Source organism: Oncorhynchus mykiss, chromosome 24, assembly GCF_013265735.2.
Source record: "Oncorhynchus mykiss isolate Arlee chromosome 24, USDA_OmykA_1.1, whole genome shotgun sequence".
Lineage (NCBI taxonomy): Eukaryota > Metazoa > Chordata > Actinopteri > Salmoniformes > Salmonidae > Oncorhynchus > Oncorhynchus mykiss.
The window spans coordinates 16,552,629-16,573,481 of NC_048588.1; the positions used below are offsets into that span (position 1 = coordinate 16,552,629).

The 20,853-nt window shown below is 43.2% G+C and overlaps 3 protein-coding genes across 4 annotated transcripts in view; 1 reads left to right on the forward strand and 2 right to left on the reverse strand.

The window, feature by feature from the left end:
* Positions 1–1,397: 1,397 nt before the first annotated feature.
* Positions 1,398–2,933, forward strand: c24h17orf97 (chromosome 24 C17orf97 homolog). The gene is made up of 2 exons (XM_021582429.2): positions 1,398–1,988; positions 2,474–2,933. The coding sequence occupies exons 1-2, from the start codon at positions 1,802–1,804 to the stop codon at positions 2,887–2,889; spliced, it is 603 nt and encodes a 200-aa protein (XP_021438104.2). The 5' UTR covers positions 1,398–1,801; the 3' UTR covers positions 2,890–2,933.
* A 200-nt stretch (positions 2,934–3,133) lies between these two features.
* Positions 3,134–6,054, reverse strand: LOC110503865 (refilin-B). 2 transcript variants are annotated; one of them, XM_021582426.2, is made up of 4 exons: positions 5,743–6,054; positions 5,402–5,601; positions 5,047–5,141; positions 3,134–4,731 (listed from the first exon to the last, which is right to left on the reverse strand). In XM_021582426.2, the coding sequence occupies exons 2-4, from the start codon at positions 5,597–5,599 to the stop codon at positions 4,413–4,415; spliced, it is 612 nt and encodes a 203-aa protein (XP_021438101.2). In that variant the 5' UTR covers positions 5,600–5,601; positions 5,743–6,054; the 3' UTR covers positions 3,134–4,412. The 2 variants fall into 2 exon arrangements, with proteins under 2 accessions (XP_021438101.2, XP_036817039.1); XM_036961144.1 differs by having other exon boundaries at positions 5,402–6,054.
* Positions 6,055–7,131: 1,077 nt separating this feature from the next.
* The window catches only part of LOC110503864 (vacuolar protein sorting-associated protein 53 homolog), a 31,673-nt gene continuing 17,951 nt past the window's right edge, over positions 7,132–20,853 (reverse strand). The window contains exons 12-22 of the mRNA XM_036961143.1: positions 20,387–20,482; positions 20,057–20,151; positions 18,770–19,012; positions 17,638–17,785; positions 17,478–17,560; positions 17,278–17,356; positions 17,035–17,183; positions 16,807–16,876; positions 16,526–16,663; positions 8,831–8,935; positions 7,132–8,656 (exon numbers count right to left, since the gene is read on the reverse strand). Of these exons, the coding sequence (XP_036817038.1) occupies positions 8,486–8,656; positions 8,831–8,935; positions 16,526–16,663; positions 16,807–16,876; positions 17,035–17,183; positions 17,278–17,356; positions 17,478–17,560; positions 17,638–17,785; positions 18,770–19,012; positions 20,057–20,151; positions 20,387–20,482 (1,377 nt within the window). The 3' untranslated portion in view covers positions 7,132–8,485. The remainder of the gene's footprint in view (positions 8,657–8,830; positions 8,936–16,525; positions 16,664–16,806; positions 16,877–17,034; positions 17,184–17,277; positions 17,357–17,477; positions 17,561–17,637; positions 17,786–18,769; positions 19,013–20,056; positions 20,152–20,386; positions 20,483–20,853) is intronic.

The window sequence follows — 20,853 nt, forward strand, 5'->3', positions numbered from 1 at the left end:
GACAAATACATGAAGTTGATGCAAAGAGTCAATATTTGCCGTGTTGACCCTTCTTTTTCAAGACCTCTGCAATCCGCCCTGGCATGCTGTCAATTAACTTCTGGGCCACATCCTGACTGATGGCAGCCCATTCTTGCATAATCAATGCTTGGAGTTTGTCAGAATTCGTGAATTTGTGTTTGTCCACCCGCCTCTTGAGGATTGACCACAAGTTCTCAATGGGATTAAGGTCTGAGGAGTTTCCTGGCCATGGACCCAAAATATCAATATTTTGTTCCCCGAGCCACTTAGTTATCACATTTGCCTTATGGCAAGGTGCTCCATCATGCTGGAAAAGGCATTGTTAGTCACCAAACTCTCAGGATGCTTTACTGTTGGCATGACACAGGACTGATGGTAGTGCTCACCTTGTCTTCTCCGGACAAGCTTTTTTCCGGATGCCACAAACAATCGGAAAGGGGATTCACCAGAGAAAATGACTTTACCCCAGTCCTCAGCAGTTCAATCCCTGTACCTTTTGCAGAATATCAGTCTGTCCTTGATGTTTTCTTGGAGAGAAGTGACTTCTTTGCTGCCCTTCTTGACACCAGGCCATCCTCCAAAAGTCTTCGCCTCACTGTGCGTGCAGATGCACTCACACCTGCCTGCTGCCATTCCTGAGCAAGCTCTGTACTGGTGGTGCCCCGATCCCGCAGCTAAATCAACTTTAAGAGACGGTCCTGGTGCTTGCTGGACTTTCTTGGGCGCCCTGAAGCCTTCTTCACAACAATTGAACCGCTCTCCTTGAAGTTCTTGATGATCCGATAAATGGTTGATTTAGGTGAAATCTTAATGGCAGCAATATCCTTGCCTGTGTAGCCCTTTTTTGTGCAAAACAATGATGACGACACGTGTTCACTTGCAGGTAACCATGGAGGAAGGAGGAAGAACAATGATTCCAAGCACCACCCTCCTTTTGAAACTTCCAGTCTGTTATTCAAACTCAATCAGCATGACAGAGTGATCTCCAGCCTTGTCCTCGTCAACACTCACACCTGTGTTAACGAGAGAATCACTTACATGATGTCAGCTGGTCTTTTTGTGATAGGGCTGAAATGCAGTGGAAATGTTTTTTGAGGTTCAGTTCATTTGAATGGCAAAGAGAGACTTTGCAATTAATTGCAATTCATCTGATCACTCTTCATAACATTCTGGAGTATATGCAAATTGCCATCATACAAACTGAGGCAGCAGACTTTGTGAAAATTCATATTTGTGTCATTCTCAAAACTTTTGGCCACGACTGTACAATGGATTTTTTGCCCAGACTTGTCAGAGTAAAGTCACTCCCCATATGACATCAGAATAGTTTTGATCGTGTCTCATTGGTTCGTGTCTGTGAAAGATCACGTGAGTAACTAGTGTTGTTAAAATGTTGCTACAGTAATCAATCGCTGCAATACTAGTTCCTCACGTGATCTTCCACAGACACGTCATATGGGGTCTTGTTTTATTCTTTGTATCACGCGCGAGTTTTACTGTACAACTCATAGAAATCATTCTAGAATAGGTCAGACGAACGCGAAGAATTTGGGAATGGTGATCCTTTGGTTTCCATGGAGAAGTTCCATGTGAGAAGAGTGGATCGGAGTGCACACCTTGAAAGTATCTGATTAAGTTCTCGTTTCTCAATTCATCACGCCGGTGTAACCGTTGTATAAAGTTTAGGCCTTATGTATCCTTCGATATAAAGCAGTTGACACAATGTATCAACTATCAATAATTTGATGGTGTATCGAGTTAGCCCAAGCATCGGTAGAGAATGAACCACAGCAGAAACGTTGATACGGCGGTATGGAGCCAGGATGCTCTGATGTCTACCAACGTGAGCCTTACAAATGACAGCAAGCGAAAGAAAAAGAAGAGAACGCACAAAACAAAAGATAAAAAGAAGAGTGGTTCGACGAGAAGAGGACCGAGCTCGCCTTCAAACTCCGATGATGCAGCAGGTTGGTTTGTTTTGGTGATGCTCACAAAATCTAGTTTTAAATGCCTAGTGTGGACCTATAGTCCTACCCACAACGGGGTTACCATAACGTTATCATAGTAACCCCAACATGGATCGTTTTTGTTAAAGCTGCAGTATGTAACTTTTTGGGTGACCCGACCAAATTCGCATAGAAATGTGAGTTGTAGATCTGTCACTCATTGAAAGCAAGTCTGACCCCCTGATAAAATAAAATAAAGCGGTAGATATGTTTTATGTGCACCATGTCTGTTTCATGTTCTGAAGTTTCGTTTGCGTTTTACTTTAGCTTAGAGCATTATATATTTTTTGAAAAAAAAAAGCCTGCCCCGTCGCTAAAAAGGCACTAAATGCGAGAGTCTAAAGTGACCTGCAAGGGGAGAATGTGTTGAGGGATAGTGTTGTGAAATCAAAACACTTTGGTATCAAATTAAGATTAACCTGCACTTTGCCGGCCTGCACTCACAGCAGATAAACTCACCCACACTGAGCAGCAACAGGTCGTCAAAGGCTCCTCCACACAGTCCAAACCCACCCTGAAGGGCTCCAACAGCAAAAAGACCAAGGCCAGAAGTCTGACCAGCCTCCGCAACAATAAATCCCAGCGAGAGGCAATGAAACACGAGGAAACGTTGACAGGGCCAGACGCTGGTACCCACCAAGCCCCACTGTCATGGGACCAGGCTGGCCAGAACGACCCAGCCAGGGAGAGCCTGAGGTGGGATGGAGTTCTGGAGGATCCGGTGGCCGAGGCAGAGAGGATAGAGGTGTACAAGGCCAACCGGAGGAAACGGTACCTGGCCTCACAGCAGGGGGTGATGGACTACTTGGGCTTGTTCAAGGGACACTTGGAGAGCAGTGGTGCCATTACACACAATATCTAGGTGGGGCTGTTTTCACATTAATAAATCTATAGGTTTTATGTGCAGCACCTTCTCTATCCTGCAGATGGCATAGCAGTCTCAATCTGAGATGGTGGAACATTGTAATTGCATCTTTACTCAACTAGTGGCAATTTAAAAAAGGCATATCCCTAATTGATAACCAAAAGATAAAATCCTGATAAGACTATTTTGAATTTGCTTATGGCATTGAAGTACATATCAAATAATTGTAACACTTCTCAAATCTGATATAAAACAGTTGGTCTTTATTTCAAACAAACACTATAAAAACAGAGCTTTAAAAGCGAAATCATTTTACTTCAATAAGGCCCTTTGGGTATCTCAAGACAGTTCAGGTCCTCTAGATGTGTATCCTTGTAGGACCTTGAGGGAAGTTACCTGTGTTTGGTAGCCTAATAGTAATCTATTAGGCTACCAAAAGGAGTTTATTAGCATCAAATAAATGCATAACTAAATGAAACCTCTGGAAGCAACCAGAAGAGGATAGGCAAAGATTATGGACAGTCCATAAGGTGTTAGTAAGAACAAGACTTCACTATTAGGAAAATACAAAAACTTTATAACTGAAAACAATAATGACACATTTGATAATCTCTCACTACTCATTACCAACTAACACAAACTTCTTCAATTCACAATGGTCTGTGGGAAGAAAAATGTCCCAACTTTCAACACAGAACTTGCAACTCTTTTACACAATATGAAAAAAGCTGTGGCTTTCTGCTCCATGACCATACTTACAGTAGACAATGTTGGTTTAGGCAAGACTTAGATGGGGTTTGGTGTTACACCAGGATCATACATCTCTATACATGGCTCGGTGTTACACTATCCAGGAATATATATTCTGCTTGTGGTAAGTAATGTTGTGCAACAAATACACCATAATACCATGATTTGACAAGACATTTTGAAGCCCAGTCATAGACAGTAATTTGACAACTCCCCAGGTCTACAAATGTAAATACTTACAAAAATCACATGGAAACTCCACTATTGCCTTAGAATCTTATATTGTTGGATCATTGTTCAATGAGCTCCACTGCAATGGTTAGGCCTAAACACAGAATGTTGACAGTGATGGTCCAGACTACACTTCCCTAACAATCCTTCACTTCCAAATCTGGTTTATAAGTTCCTCCATGGTGATAGTATACAGTACACCATCACCTGTCTAAGTCCACAGTTCAACACTTGGTTAAAATGAATCCAACTTTGAATACCAGAGAACTCTTTACTAGCTACTAATGGATCAACACTTTGGTAGATGGCAGCCTCACTCAGATGTCCCTGCTATTTGTTTGATACTCCAGATCTAGAGATATGGCTTCCATCTTCTGCCCTCCTGGAGCCTGGAAAGTATCGTAGCCCACATTTGAGTACCAATCTAAACTAATGGACTGTGTAACCTGGGTCCATGTGTGGCGTCGGCCTGGTGGATGGTTGGGCCCCACAGGGCCCAGGGACCTCTCCCTCAGGCCGTGCCCAGCCTTCCCCCAACCTCAATGGGGTAGCCTTCTCCAGTCAGCAGCCTCCAGCTCCACGCTCGACAAGAATCTCCTGGCTAGCCGGTGGCTGTCGTAGCTCAGCTCTGTGGTGTAGATGGTGCGAGCGTGCTTGGGGTAGACAATGGTGGTGCTCTGGAAATGCTGGGCCCGCTGGCGAGGCTGGAGGTCTAGCTGGGTCTTGTAGTGTCTCCAGGTGCTGTGAGGGACAGCCAGGAACATCTGGCTGCAGTTCTCCAGACCCAGGCCTCTGGGCTGCATGGCCACGTCGTGGATAAAGTGACGCTCTGAATCATAGTGGACAGACGATGTGTATCTAGGAATGACAACGTTTGGGCAAGTGTCATTTCACTGCATGTTCAGCTAGATATCGTTTTAGAACTGGAATGCAGCAAGTTTTCAAGCACTGCAAACCTCCAAGAAATAGACACTTGGCTACAGGAGGCCTACACAGGCTGACAGAAGTAAAATAACTTTTTTTTAAATGCAACATTTGATCTGTGGTCCACCACATTTCTTTAAAAAAAAGGTATTTATACCAATAGCGAGGCAGATGCAGCACACAGTGCTAAGCCAATTTCAAACCACACAAACATTCATAGCCTACATGCAGTCATTTAAAACAGTATACCGTATTTCCTTGGACGGTAGTGGATCAAGTTCTATGCCCTCCCCGTAGGACAACGTGTGCAGCTGAGGAACAGATCCAATCGATAAAATAGGGACCTGCAAGCAGTCAGCCAACAGTCAGCACTCGCATAAGGAGAACATATTTGGTGGAGGTGGCAAATGTGATTGGCTTAAGCTCCTCACCCAATTTACTATTGACATGACCCAGATTCACTATGGGCCATGCAGGGAAACGTATTCAGAGGCTATTTCAGAAACAATGTTTTAACAATGCAACAACTTTGTCTTACAATTTCATAGCGGGATTTTATCAGTTACTGTAACAATTGTAGTAAACCGTGCGACAGCCTACGTACCAAGGATGACCGTGTCCTCTCGTCTTCAGACACCGGGCTTATGGCACCTTTATCCCCGCCATCTGTCAGCAGCCAGTGGCTCGGACTGGGGCTGGAGGGTAGTCCGGAGTCCGGGCTGTCAAGTCCCCGCTCGGCTTTGCAACTCATGTCCAATGGCTCGTCGTCACATACATTCAGCAAGTTTAGTCTGCCCACCATTGCTTTAATTTTAAAAAAGTCAAAAAATACAATGACGACCCCTACTGCGCGACGAGTTTGCAGAACTGTAGGTCAAATTGATTTCCAATTCGTAGACGCGACTTCCCTTGAATGCAATTGATCCTTCACGTTGGGTAACTTACCAATGATCAAGCAAGTTGGCAATGGGCTTGTATCAACTTCTCTTGCTTCGCAATAGGCTACGGTCTAGACAAATTGTACTGCATGCTATTTAAATCTTCCACAAGTCAACGAACATTTCTCCTCCCCAATATGTTTTTGCCCTTCCAAATAAAGAGATTCAACATAAATCGTTGGCCTTGAAGTTAACAAAATAGTGAAATCAAACTGTGTGTCAAGGGCACTGAAGTATAAAAGAACACGAGAAGGCACTGAAGATTGTCCACGCCTACCTGTCTTCAAACTTCTCTCCCTTCAAAAAGGTTTCATAGTTTTGTTAGCAGTAAAATAGAGAAAAGGTAACGCCTTTCAAACGCACCCTCACCTCTGATTGGAGGAAAAATGAAAGGCAACAAAACGAAACATGGGAACTCCTTTTGCCCTCACCCCCTGAAAAAAATACCCTGGTAAAAGTTCAAACTGAATTGGACCTATTCATTGGGCCGGTTCTGTTGCAAAACATTTCTTAAACGGGAGCGAACTGAACGAAACCGGTAGGGACCTATCTGAATTTGTCCAATATATATAAACAAATTGTTTGGACTAATGATTACATCTATGGAATCGGATAGAGAGCGGTGTGTGTGTGAGATACAACATTCCGACAAGGAAAACATGATGGCATACTTGTAGTATTCATGTTTTTGACCAGTTGCCACTACAGTAGCCTATTTTTTTATATTTTTAAATGTAACCTTTAACTAGGCAAATCAGTTAAGAACAAATGATTATTTACAATGATGGCCTACCCCTACTGACAATACAAAGTAACATGTTTTTCTTCTTATTAACTAAAGGCATGAATGTGTACATGAAAAGCATTAATATATTAATACATACATTTATCTCTTGGGGAGAATAAGGATTTCCAAGGATGAAATCCAAAAACAATCGTTCATGCCTCAACCACAATTATTTAGAATAGATACTTGACGATAGACACATTCTTCAGACCCCATCCTTATCCTGTGCTACACCACCAAATAATATGAATGAACCACCTCAAATGATCACTGATCCAGAGTATTTGCTGTTACATGCAATAAGTACTTTATCCGAAGCAAGTCACAGTAGAAATAATTAGCTCAATGACGGTATGAAAAGCAACTGTGTTCAATAATATATTATTGTTCTCCACAAGCATCATTGTGCTAACTTCTCAGTTCCCTGTCTAACAGAAACTCATGTTCACTGTTACACAATGATCATTTTCTACAATGTATGTTTTTTGTTGTTGAAGATTTGTCTAAACATTTTTCTTTTGTTGTTATTCCGGGCCTCTGTTTGACACTGACAGGCCTAGATGACCTGTCAATCATAATGAGAACTTGCCAGAAGATACCAACCCTACCGTTACGCTTGAGCTGTACTGGGGTCGGATCACAATCATGGTTACACACACCGTGAAGCACCATGGTTGAACAATAAAGGAGCTGATTGGCTGACACTGTCATTCCAAACTGGGCGCAGTGGCTACTGCTAGCTAGCATGAGGATGTAAAGGGATGTTTTCTGGGAAAACTTGCGGTATTTCAATCTTACACAGTGTCTTAATGTAACCATGATTGCGTTCCGAACCCAGTGCAAACAAGCATAATGGGAGTGTCAGTAAGTTTGAATTATTATTGACAGGTAATCTAGGCCTGTCAATGTCAAACAGAGGCCCGGAATAACAGAAAATAAAAAAAAGACAATAAATCTTAAACAGAAATCAATATGTTGTACAATGCATCCTTGTACAACAGAGAACATGAGTTCCTCTGTTATAAAGTACTGCAACTCTCCCTCACTGTAATCAAATCGATTCAGACACACACACACACACACACATAAATACACTTCAGATTGACATTTATAAAACGCTCAGCAAGGAATTACATGGGGAAATAGAGCTTAAATAAATGAACATGCTTAATGTCTCAAACGCATACACAATTCCTGGCGAAGGGCCAGAGTTAAAAGGCTTTGACTGGTTCTCATTTCATGGGGGATTTTCAAAAAGCACAGAAACTGTCTCGTGTCTAATTGAGGAGATAGAGGATCTTGGGATTTCCTCTGTCCTGGACCTGGGGGCTTAACCACTGAACCTGGAGACATCAATGCATGGTGGGATGCGGTCCATCCACCTGGAGGGTGTTCTTGTTGTGAAGGGACACTGGAAACATACAAACTCCTAACTAACTGCATCCTCCCCTTGAACAGGGAACCAAGAGAAACACACAAAGGCACAGGACTGGAGAATATCATAACGTTAGCTTCAAACGCACTGAAGTTCCTTGTTCTCAGTCTGGGACTGGGAGGATAGGTGCCAAAGCGGCAGCAAATTGCTCTTAAAGCCGTTTTTAGTTAGTAGCTCAGTCTTTAAGTGCAAACACATTTTGTTAAAATGCATAGCATATGTATGATATAGTCTACATTTAACATTTACAAAGCTCGGGTATTTAGTGTCATAAAAAGAGAAGCAGAAAAGAAATACACAAGTAAATGAGTAATACGTGCCAACAGCTCTGCAGCTGAGGAAATTTCTTCATAATTCGACAGTTGACTTTGAAATCATTAGGGTCATTAATGCTCCTAACAAAAATGAGACAATCATGTCTTTACTCTGCCTGCAATTCTCCATTATGCTTGAACAGAGCAAGAAAAAGTATTTGAGATGAATTACTGGAATCATTTGTGTGTGGTATGGTGATGAGTGTGTGCACGCTCATAGTCTCTTTTTGATGAGCTTCTCCAGTTTGCGTATGCGCGAGTTCTCCTGCTCGGGGGTGGGGGTGCTGAAGGAGAGAGAGGGGCCTCCATCGGCCCCTGAGGGTGGAGTGGGTAACCTCTGTCTGAAGAGTTCCAACATGCTGCTCTGCTCACTGCGCTTCAACCCCTACACACACACACACACACACACACACACACACACACACACACACACACGTTATTGCAAGAGGAAAAAACAAGAGAGAACAAGACAACAGAGCCAGAGGAAGTAGGCGATAACTATTGAAAACAGGTCAGTGAGAAAGACAAAACAAGTGAACCCAACCAAAGTGGCCCTTACCTTCATATCCAGAGTTTTCTGGAAGGTCTCTGGGTTTCCATCAGCGAGGAGCTTGATGTAGTTATCCACAAACACCACGGAGGGTTCATGGGGGGCCATGACCACCTGTAGAGGGTGGGTAGTAGACATCAGTGTTGCTCAAACATTCACATCTCAATACTGAAGCACAGCATGGGGTTTTTAGACCCCCCCCCCAGTTCCCAAGAGCCATGATGAGACGACCAAGATTCATAAACTGTGTGCGCACGGTAAGTGCGTGTGGCCTGTAAGAACAAACAGGCCCCAGAGTCAGTCAACTATCAGACCAGACAGTGTGCAAGTGGTTAAAGCTGCAAACAAAGCCAGAACATAACACTGACTGCTTCCAAAACTACATTCTATTCCCTATATACTGCACTACTTTTGACAAGAGCCCTATGGGATTTGGTCAAAAGTAGTGCACTTTATAGGGAATAGGGTGCCATTATAGAAGCACACACTGACTGCACTGTTAGGCTATATTACTGAAAGGCTATATATTTAGGAGACCTGACCCCTCTTCTTTTTACACACCAATTACTCCACGCATGGTGGATGGGAATTAGCCTCACCGGTCATTATTTGGGGCTATAATGAGAGATCGAGTGTTTGGGCAAATTGCAATGGAGATTAGTAAAAAAAAATTTTTTAAAAAAGGTTTTAAAAAATAAGGTGAAATACTGTAGGTTGGATTTATTTTTTGCTTTCAAGAGAGAGATAGGAAAAGCTGGATCAGATAGCATTGAGACTGATTGTAGTGGGTTGCTACAGAGCGGGCAGACAAACATGGTTGACAGATAACACTGAGAACAATATATATTATCATTTAAATAAACAACAAAAATCTAATTTAATTTTTATAAATATATATTTTTTTTAATCGGGAATTGCACCCCCTCCACCCCTCCTTTTCTCTACCCAAAACATTTGTCACTCACCAACCCCTCTTGTCCTCTCTCTGTGCCTAAGGGGTGTGGGCCAGAATGTATAAAAGAGCGAAACCAAAGAGAGACGGAACATAGAACACTGGATTGTCTGGAATTCTTGAGGTTCCTTCCCCTCTGGACTGAGTGATTTACTTAGCAACTGTCCTGGAGGGAGGCCCAGGGAAAGCCGGGAGGGACTGTTGTAGTTAGCTCGTAAAAACGAAAGGGAGGGAGAGTGAGAACGAAAGAAGAAAAAAAACACCCAGGCTAGAAGTAGCTGGGGTGGAGGGGTGTTGTAGCATTTCCACTCCCCAGAAAAGAACTCTTGTGGTGGGGGAGAGAGATGGGGTTGGTGGATAGAGGGCTGGAGAGCGTGGAAAACAGCCACGTCTCATGGGCCAAGGAGGGCTGCCTGAGCCTGAGAGACAGACACAACCTACAGACAGACTCACCAGAACAGGTCTAAACTTGGGAGACCATTATACTCAAACAGCCTAAACTACTTTATCAGTCATCATCACCATAACCTTTACTTTGATCACCCATGGAGATCCTACAAACATTTGATCAGGAATAGTCCATCCATACTGGCCTGAGGCCCCACACTGACCTATGTGTATGGATTGATAAGGACTAGGGCTCTGGTCAAAAGTAGTGCACTACATAGGAAATATGGTAACATGTATTTCTCTAGACTTTCAGCATCTGTAGGCCCTGCCAGGCCCAACATAAAACAATTACCTAACAGGCACATAGGTACCACAACTTCCAGGGCTGAACTGCTCACCAGATAGAAGAAAACAATTCTATACGCCTTGTATGTCGGTTCAAGGCCTTACAACACACACACATGCACACACACACACACACACACACACACGAGAAATGGGCGGCAGACAAAGGGGAATGTACAGTACCAGTCAAAAGTTGCCCCCTACCCATTCAAGGGTTTTTCTTCATTTTTCCTATTTTCTACATTGTAGAATAGTGAAGACATCAAAACTAGACAGGTGTGTGCCTTTCCAAATCATGTCCAATCAATTGAATTTACCACAGGTGGACTCCAATCAAGTTGTAGAAACATCTCAAGGATGATCATTGGAAACAGGATGCACCTGAGCTCAATTTCAAGTCTCATAGAAAAAGGTTTAAATACTTATGTAAATAAGGTATATGTTTATTATTTTGTATAAATGTGCTAAAATTGTCCAAAACCTGTTTTCATTGTAATTATGGGGTATTGTGTATAGATGTCTGAGGATTTTTATTTATTTAATCAATTTTGGAATAAGGCTGTAACGTAAGGCTGTAATAATTTCCGAGGACACTATGTGGGAACTCCTTCAAAACGGTTGGAAAAGCATTCCAGGTGACTATCTTATGAAGCTGGTTGAGAGAATGCCAAGAGTGAGCAAAGCAGTCATCAAGGCAAAGGGTGGCTATATGAAGAATCTCAAATATATTTGGATTTGTTTAACAGGTTTTTGGTTACTACATGAATCCATATGTGTTATTTCATAGTTCTGATGTCTTCACTATTATTCTACAATGTAGAAATAGTAAAAAAATAAGAAAAACCCTGGAATGAGTAGGTGTGTCCCAACTTTTGACTGGTACTGTACTGTATGTAAACACATTCAAGGCATTCCTCTATGGACTAACGGCCTTGTGTGCTTCACATGTGGAATCATCCATACATGTCCCAGGTGTCGACACTGAGGAGAGGCCGCTAAACTGTTTTGAATGTAGGGCCACATATCCTGAATATCTGATAACTAGAAGTCCCTTGGTATAAAATAATCTGATACATGATCTTGACAAAAAACACAGAAAGGGAGACGAGGCTATGCTTGTATCTTCAGTAGTCCTAACGATTGTGGTCAGAATAGATGACATCCTGATGGCTGATATGTAATCAGGTAGGCCAGTTGAGAACAAGTTCTCATTTACAACTGCAACCTGGCCAAGATAAAGCAAAGCAGAGCGACAAAAAAAGAGCTACACATGGGATAAACAAATGTACAGTCAATAACAATAGAAACATCTATATACAGTGTGTGCAAATCAGGTAAGGAGGTAAGGCAATAAATAGGCCATATTAGCAAAGTAATTACAATTTAGCAAATTAACAATGGAGTGATAGATGTGCAGATGATGATGTGCAAGTAGAAATACTGGCAAAGAGCAAAAAAGTAAATAAAAACAATATGGGGATGAGGTAGGTAGTTGGATGGGCTATTTACAGATGGGCTGTGTACAGCTGCAGCAATTGGTGAGCTACTCAAATAGCTGATGCTTAAAGTTAGTGAGGGAGATATAGGTCTCCAACTTCAGCGATTTTTGCAATTCGTTCCAGTCATTGGCAGCAGAGAACTGGCAAAGGAGGTATTGGCTTTGGGAGTGACCAGTGAGATATACCTGCTGGAGCGCATGCTACGGGTGGGTGTTATGGTGACCAGTGAGCTGAGATAAGGCAGAGCTTTACCTAGCAAAGACTTATAGATGATCTGGAGCCAGTAGGTTTGGCGACGAATATGTAGCGAGGGCCAGCCGGCGAGAGCATACAGGTCGCAGTAGTGGGTGGTATATGGGGCTTTGGTGACAAAACGGATAGCACTGTGATAGACTGCATCCAATTTGTTGAGTAGAGTGTTGGAGGCTATTTTGTAAATGACGTCGCCGAAGTCGAGGATCGGTATGATAGTCAGTTTTACGAGGGTATGTTTGGCAGCATGAGTGAAGGAAGCTTTGTTGCGAAATAGGAAGCCGATTCTAGATTTAATTTTGAATTGGAGATGCATAATATGAGTCTGGAAGGAGAGTTTACAGTCTAGCCAGACACCTAGGTATTTGTAGTTGTCCACATATTCTAAGTCAGAACCGTCCAGAGTAGTGATGCTAATCGGGCGGGCGGGTGCGGGCAGCGATTGGTTGAAGAGCATGCATATAGTTTTACTAGCGTTTAAGAGCGGTTGTAGGCCACCGAAGGAGTGTTGTATGGCATTGAAGTTTGCTTGGAGGTTTGTTAACACAATGTCCAAAGAAGGGATGGATATAGGTCTTTAACCGTTTGGGTCTACTCTAGAGTGTCACCCCTTTGAAGAGGGGGTTGACCCCGGCAGCTTTCCAATCTTTAGGGATCTTGGACGATACGAAAGAGACGTTTAACAGACTAGTACTAGGGGTTGCAACAATGGCGTCGGATAATTTTTAGAAAGACAGGATCCAGATTGTCTAGCCCAGCTGATTTATACGGGTCCAGGTTTTGCAGCTCTTTCAGAACATCTGCTATCTGGATTTGGGTGAAGGAGAAGCTGGGGAGGCTTGGGCAAGTAGCTGTGGGGGGTGTTGAGCTGTTGGTCGGGGTTTGGGTAGCCAGGAGGAAAGCATGGCCAGCCGTAGAGAAATGCTTATTGAAATTCTCGATTATCGTGGATTTAATTGGTGGTGATAGTGTTTCCCAGCCTCGGTGCAGTGGGCAGCTGGGAGGAGGTGCTCTTATTCTACATGGACTTTAGTGTTCCCGAACTTCTTGGAGTTAGGATACAAATTTCTGTTTGAAAAAGCTAGCCTTTGCTTTCTTAACTGGCTGTGTCTATTGGTTCCTGACTTCCCTGAAAAGTTGCATATCACGGGGACTATTCGATGCTAGTGCAGTATGCCGCAGGATGTTTTTGTGCTGGTCGAGGGCAGTCAGGTCTGGAGTGAACCAAGGGCTATATCTGTTCTTAGTTCTAGATTTTTTGAACGGGGCATGCTTATTTAAGATGGTGAGGAAATTACTTTTAAAGAACAACCAGGCATACTCTACTGACGGGATGAGGTCAATATCATTCCAGGATACCCCGGCCAGGTCGATTAGAAAGGCCTGTTCGCAGAAGTGTTTTAGGGAGATTTGACAGTGATGAGGGGTGGTCGTTTGTCCGCAAACCAATAATGGATGCAGGCAATGAGGCAGTGATCGCTGAGATCCTGATTGAAAACAGCAGGGGTGTATTTGGAGGGCAGGTTGGTCAGGAAAATTATTATGAGGGTGCCCATGTTTACAGATTTAGGGTTGTACTTGATGGGTTCCTTGATAATTTGTGTGAGATTGAGGGCATCTAGCTTTGATTGTAGGACAGCCGGGGTGTTAAGCATATCCCAGTTTAGGTCACCTAACAGTACAAGCTCTGAAGATAGATGGGGGGCAATCAATTCACATATGGTGTCCAGGGCAATCATCGACTGACACTAATTAGCATAACGCAACGGACATAAATATTACTAGAAAATATTCCTATTCATGAAAATCACAGGTGAAATATATTGAGACACCCTGTCATCTCAGATTTTCAAAATATGCTTTACAGCCAAAGCAAGACAAGCATTTGTGTAAGTTTATCGATAGCCTAGCATAGCATTATGTCCAGCTAGCAGCAGGTAACTTGGTCACGAAAATCAGAAAAGCAATCAAATTAAATTGTTTAACTTTGATGAGCTTCAGATGTTTTCACTCACGAGACTCCCAGTTAGATAGCCAATGTTCCTTTTTTCCAAAAATAATATTTTTGTAGGCGAAATAGCTCCATTTGTTCTTCACGTTTGGCTGAGAAATCGACCAAAAATTTCGGTCACGACAACGCCGAAAAAGATTCCAAATTAGCTCCATAATATCGACAGGAACATGGCATACGTTGTTTATAATCAATCCTCAAGGTGTTTTTCAAATATCTATTCGATAATATATCCACCAGGACAATTGGTTTTTCAGTAGGACCGATTGGAAAAATGGCTACCTCTGTATTTTATGCGAGAATCACTCTGAGAGCCATCAGGTGACCACTTACACAATGTAGCTGCTTACGGGTATTTTTCAACATAAAGGCGTAAAACTACGTCACAATGCTGTAGACACCTTGGGGAATATGTAGAAAAAGTAATCTGGTTGATAGCCCATTCACTGCTCAATAGGGACGCATTGGAATGCATCGCCTGCAATATCAGTTCTGTTATACTCACAGACAATATTTTTACAGTTTTGGAAACTTTAGAGTGTTTTCTATCCTATGCTGTCAATTATATGAATATTCTAACATCTTGTCCTGACAAAATATCCCGTTTACTTTGGGAACGTTATTTTTCCAAAAATGAAAATACTGCCCCCTAGTCACAAGAGGTTATTAAGACAGATCAGCCTGGCCATTAGAGCAGGTCCCAGGCTGACCATTAAGACAGATCAGCCTGGCCATTAGAGCAGGTCCCAAGCTGACCATTAAGACAGATCAGCCTGGGAATTAGAGCAGGTCCCAGGCTGACCAATAAAACAGACCATTAAGCCCATTAGACAGACATCAAGGCTGCCTTCCTTCGTGTGTGTGAGGGAGACAAGGGGGTGAGGGAAATTTCCTCTGGGATCGGGTCACAGGCCTTGGGGGCAGGGTAACTGGACTAGGGTAGGGTGAGGGGATAGGCTCTAGGGATGGGTGGGTTTTGGCTGAGAAGACAGGTGCGTGCCATTGTCTGTCTGCATTCTATTGGCCAACCCTGGGGCAAGGTCAACCAATCACAGACTGTGTTTACTCTGTAGAAGAGACAAGCCAAGGATACATGTGTCTGACGTATGTGAGCATTCCCGAAAGTGTGTGTGTTTGCTTGCGTGAGTATACGCGTGGAATCCTGCATTCCATAACCACTCACACCTCTCTTGGCTCCAGCAGGTTGACACACTGTGCATGAGCACATCCATGTGTGTTTAAAGCCTGCCTTCTTCTCCGGTCTCTCTCATTAAAACCCAGGGGCACAGCTCAGCTCCTATTCCTCAGCTACTTAATGGGAACTTGGTCATAAAACCCTTTCCTTAGTGGGGTTAAAGAGAAATAATTAACCTGTAGACAAGCAGTTATTCAATTCAAATAAAACATAAGTTGATAATCTGGTCAAGTCAGACAATGTTCATACTTGGCTCGGCAGTCAAACAGCACACATTTAGACAAAATCCAGTATTTAGTTATTGTTACCTATTGTTAAATGCCAAAACACAGGAATGAACAGTGGTTATAATCATGTTTAGCCAAGCCAGTGTATTTAAAAAGGGTAGAGGTTAATGGTTAGGATTACCCAGAGGTTGGGTTTTAGGGTCAATAAAGTGGTAGGGTTAGGTAGAAGTGGCTGTAGTGAAACTTTGTTGTGTGTAGCATGGTCAAAGATAGACATTGTAGCATGGTTGTAGTGTAACATTGTAACATGGTTGTAGTGTAACATTGTAGCATGGTTGTAGTGTAACATGGTTGTAGTGTAACATTGTAGCATGGTTGTAGTGCAACATTGTAACATGGTTGTAGTGTAACATTGTAGCATGGTTGTAGTGTAACATGGTTGTAGTGTCACATTGTAGCATGGTTGTAGTGTAACATGGTTGTAGTGTAACATTGTAGCATGGTTGTAGTGCAACATTGTAACATGGTTGTAGTGTAACATTGTAGCATGGTTGTGTGAAGTGCCTATCAGAGTCCAAAACATGTAGGTATACGCACAGCAGTGTTCAAGAATATTGGACTGCTGCCTTTCATACTTTTCGAATTCTCAGTGCGGCTTATGCAATTTCTCCAACTTAACACATTCAAATGAATAGAGGATTTGTATGCAGAGCTGCGTTGGTTGGGGATTTTGGGGAGGTGCACAGTCGGGCTGTGCATCCCCTGTGGATGGTGGTCATGTCTGTGTCACAATGGAATGCCGGACTATCGCGTCTCGTTGTCTGTGGGCTCACCTTGAGGATCATCTCAGCGCGGGTCATCCCCTTCACGACTATCTTGGTGTAGCTGGCTGGGGCCTTGCGGACCACCTGAGACCCTATAGAGGGCAGATCCAACAACACTGTCTTCAGGGAGTGGGTGTCCAGGAGGAGCTGAAGAACAAAGCAGAACTAAGCTGAATTATCAGCTACAGGAGCAAACAAACAAATGTTAAAATGTTTGTATTGTTACGGAGACCGTAAGCGTAATTCTACTTAGATAAAGGCTAATTAAATTAAAGGGTAAGTATGTTTACCTGTTCAGCCCCCACCATGCTGATAGGCTTACACCTGAACAAGTGGTTGATGAATTTAGGAATAAAAGAGCTGAGGGAGAAAAAAAAGACAAGAAAGAATATCAATTCAGTTTTCATTTCTGAACACTGACAATTTCTTCTAAAATCTCTAAATCAATTGTCTTGTCAATGGGAGTACCAAGTCTTCGTCACACATGTTGACGAACAGTGAAGAGGGAAGTAACTCACTTGGTGAACTTGATGCAGAACTGGGTGAAGTATTTTCGTGTGGAGGCCAGGTTCCCTCTGATGATGGGGACGTTCTGTTTGATGTGCATGATGACTGACGTCACGTAGGGACTTTGGTCACCTACATGCTCTACACTCTGCCATGGCATCTAGAGGGAGGGAGACCAAGAGAGAATGGTTGAAAGTGAAAATATAATATGACAGCATGAGAAGAGGGAGGGAGGAATGCAGTGGGTGTCCCACCTTGCTCATGGCAGTGAGAGCAGGATCACAGGCAGCGTCCAGGTCCTGAACAAGCAACTGGATACTGTTGGAAATCACACTGATCGACGCAGAGAGAGTTTACAGTCATGGACTTCACATCCAATTAATCTCCTAAACTGTTGTTCATTTTGAGTTGGCAGAAGTTGCCCCTATAGTGAAGGTTAGGATTTGGTGCATACTTGCTGAAGGTGTCCATCTCTCCAGTCAGGTTGATTCTCTCCACTAGAGTCTTATCCACCTTCTCCTTCAGCTTCTCCTCCAACTGATACAGAATAGGTTTTAACGTTAAGTCTAGACCCGTTTGAGTGTGTGTGTGTGTGTGTGTGTGTGTGTTCTAACCTGCTGTGTGGTGGCTAGACAGTACTCTGCAGTACTGAGGATGCTACAGATGAGACACAGCTCCTCTACATTGAACTTAGCAGCCTCCGAACCCTCCTTCTCCTGCAGTAGACTCTTGATGGTCAGTCCTCCACTATTACTGCTAGTCCTGAGAGACAGAGACCGAGAGAGACAAAGCATCTAAATAGTTTTAACTAGCTTCCTTTTCTCATGAATTAAAGACAGAAGTCTGCACACATGAGCTCTAAAGGGAAAACACTGGGACCTAGTGTGAACTGACAAGGAGAAACTCCTGGACCTAGTTATAGGTTATTATTCAAAGAAAGTTTTGGATAACTGAGGACACAGCCAGAGACATACACACACAGACAGGGGGGGTAGTGTTACCATGGCTAAACCGCCTCCCTCTCATTATTAAATGCCACAACCGAAACTTCTTGGAAAACCACAACACAGCTCCAACCCCCCAGAAGAGCCAGCATTAAAACTCCACAAGACAATACATACACTACGCCACACAAGAGGTCTGTGTGGGTGTGTGTGTATCAACCCCAGTGAATAATAGGGCTTATGTGGCCATCGAGCCAAAGATGTTTTCGCTCATGAAGTATTAGGCCTCACCGCGATGTAAACCTCCAGAACCACATGACATACAAACAAAGATGATCAAACACAGTGACGACTAAACACGTAAAATGATCAAACAAACCCCTGAGAATGAGGGATCACTCTTCTGAATTAACACACTTTGGCAGATTTCTTCATCAAAAAGGGAATTGAAGCAGATGACAGCATATATCATCCATAAGAATTAGAATCTTGCTTTGACAGAAGCATTTGTCCAAGTCCAGCTCCTAGTAAGGCCACAGTTTATACTGGTTGTCATAGTGCCACCTGTGTCAGAATATTTTCCTAACAAAGCCAGAAACCATCCAGAAAATGGTTTGAATGAAAACCAGAGTACACAGTGTCCTTCCGGAATCCATACTGGAAGTACTGCAACTTGCATTCCTGGTTCTAGGGCTCAACACAGTATGTGAGCACCATGAATAAAAAGCACTTACTAAATAATCACTAGACCTACATCCTCACAAATACATCTCATCATCATATCATTATATAGGTAAATTACTTGGGCAGGTTTCCAGACAGTATCTTCCAGGCATACTCTCTGAGGTACTTCTGGAAGATGGTGGTGAGGGCGATCATAGGTTCCCCTGTGCTGAGCTGGGAGCACTGCACCATGCACTTCTTATAGTAGACAAACAGGTCAGCACAGCTGGGCAGCACTGCTCCCCCGTCCTCTGTGCCCGCCTTGGGGGGGCCCTGCGCCCGGAAGTCTGACACAAAACGGTCAATCATCTCCCCCAGGTTCCTGAGAATAGTAACACACACAGCTCAGTGATGACCCCTAGACACCAGCACACACACGCAGGTTGACGTTTATTGCCATGAATCTTGCCCTGGAGGCAGAACTGAGCGATTTACACTAGATGGCCCAGCTGCAAAGGCAAAATTGTCTCTATCGTAAAACTTTCTGAAAACAAAAAATGAGCTTTTTGTTCTCAATTGAAGGTTTGGCCTGAGGGTTAGCAGTGTGGTTAGGTATAAAATCAAATATTTATGGCTTTGTGGCTGTGCCAGATAGCAACCACTCTGCAGAGCTGCTTCCAGAGCAAGATTCATGACAAATGCCAACCTGCCACACACATCAGTAATGATAAAATGGAAGAGACAGACAGGGTAGGAGATTCTCCCTCTATTGCAGCTGTATTCAATGTCCTTTGATTTCAATGTCTACATGGCTGTTAATGTCTAGTACTTTACCCCCTGCCCATCCACTGTTACTGTAAAATGAAGCCAAGGACAGAAAACAAAATCTACTTTGTATGAACAATCAGGTCACTTCACTCTCATGTTGTATCCATTGAGACAAGCTGCTATGGAAATCTGTTGTAGAATTGTCTGGCCCTGTCTGTTGTGACAGAAAACCATAGCCAGATCATGTAAGGCCCAGTCAGCACTAAACACACCAGATATCCAATACTAGGGGCCGCCACGAGACAGACAAGCCCCAGAACCATGTTCCTGGAGAGACCCCACGTCTGTGGTGGAGGGAGGGGGGAGAGGAAATAGAGAAATAGAGTGGGAGAGAGAAACAAAGAGGAGAAAAAAGTGGGAGAGAAAAAGCGGAGAAGGAGTAAAGAGAGAAAAGAACGAACTGCTGCAGCAGCACTTTTCAATCCATCTTTCTCAGCGTCTGTGGTCATGCAGCTAATAGGAACCATTTCTGCCTCAGCAGAGAGACAGAAAGAAAAACAGGGGACGAAAGAGAGTGAAATGGGGGGGGGGCTGATGAGGTAGAAAGGAAACGTTCTGGGCACACAGATCTCCAAGCGCGCACACACACACAACTTACTTGTCCTGAGACTCGATGTAGACATAGAGGTGAGGCTCAAAGCACTTGGAAATAATGCCATGGAAGGGGTTGTCAGGAGCCTTGTGCTTCTTGGGCTGGGGAGCAGAAAATGGTCAACAATGTAGAATGCAGTTAATACTCATGATATCTCTCTTTGGGGATGAGTATATTTTTCCAAAGTCATCCCTTAAAAAGGTCCTACCGAGATCCTCCAAGAGATATTCCCATCATGAGTCAACATGACACAGGAAATAACCTCAGAAGGTCAGCCTATGCCTATCAAGATCGAAGTTCAGACCGGGTCAAAGGGTCATCTCAAACATGTCTTACCCTATCCAGATCCTCCTCTATCTCTGAACCATCATCTCCAACCTCGTCCTCCAGGAAAGGGTTGGTGGACTCCAGTGGTGGCTCAGGCTTTTTCACCTGAAAACAACACTACAGTCAACAATGATGGCCCAATGGATGGTGTGTGTGTGTGTGTATATACAGCACATTCTGAAAGTATTCAGACCCCTTGACTTTCCACTTTGTTACGCTATAGCCTTATTCTAAAATGGATTTAAAAAAAAACATTTTTCTCAATCTAAACACAATACCCCATAATGACAAAGTGAAAACAGGTTTAGAAATGTTGGCAAATGTATTAAAAATAAAAAACAGAAATACTTTATTTACATATGTATTCAGACCCTTTGCTATGAGACTCAAAATTGAGCTCAGGTGTATCCTGTTTCAAATTATCATCCTTGAGACGTTTCTACAACTTGATTGGAGTCCACCTGTGCTAAATTCAA

Bases quoted from the DNA above. Each gene is read 5' to 3' on its own strand.
- LOC110503865 (XM_021582426.2), bottom strand. From the start codon at position 5,599: ATGGTGGGCAGACTAAACTTGCTGAATGTATGTGACGACGAGCCATTG. The intron at 5,142-5,401 runs GTACGTAGGCTG...GACTGCTTGCAG, and splicing joins AGAGGACACGGTCATCCTTG to GTCCCTATTTTATCGATTGG. The intron at 4,732-5,046 runs GTATACTGTTTT...TGTCATTCCTAG, and splicing joins CTACCGTCCAAGGAAATACG to ATACACATCGTCTGTCCACT.
- c24h17orf97 (XM_021582429.2), top strand. From the start codon at position 1,802: ATGAACCACAGCAGAAACGTTGATACGGCGGTATGGAGCCAGGATGCT. The intron at 1,989-2,473 runs GTTGGTTTGTTT...CTGCACTCACAG, and splicing joins AAACTCCGATGATGCAGCAG to CAGATAAACTCACCCACACT.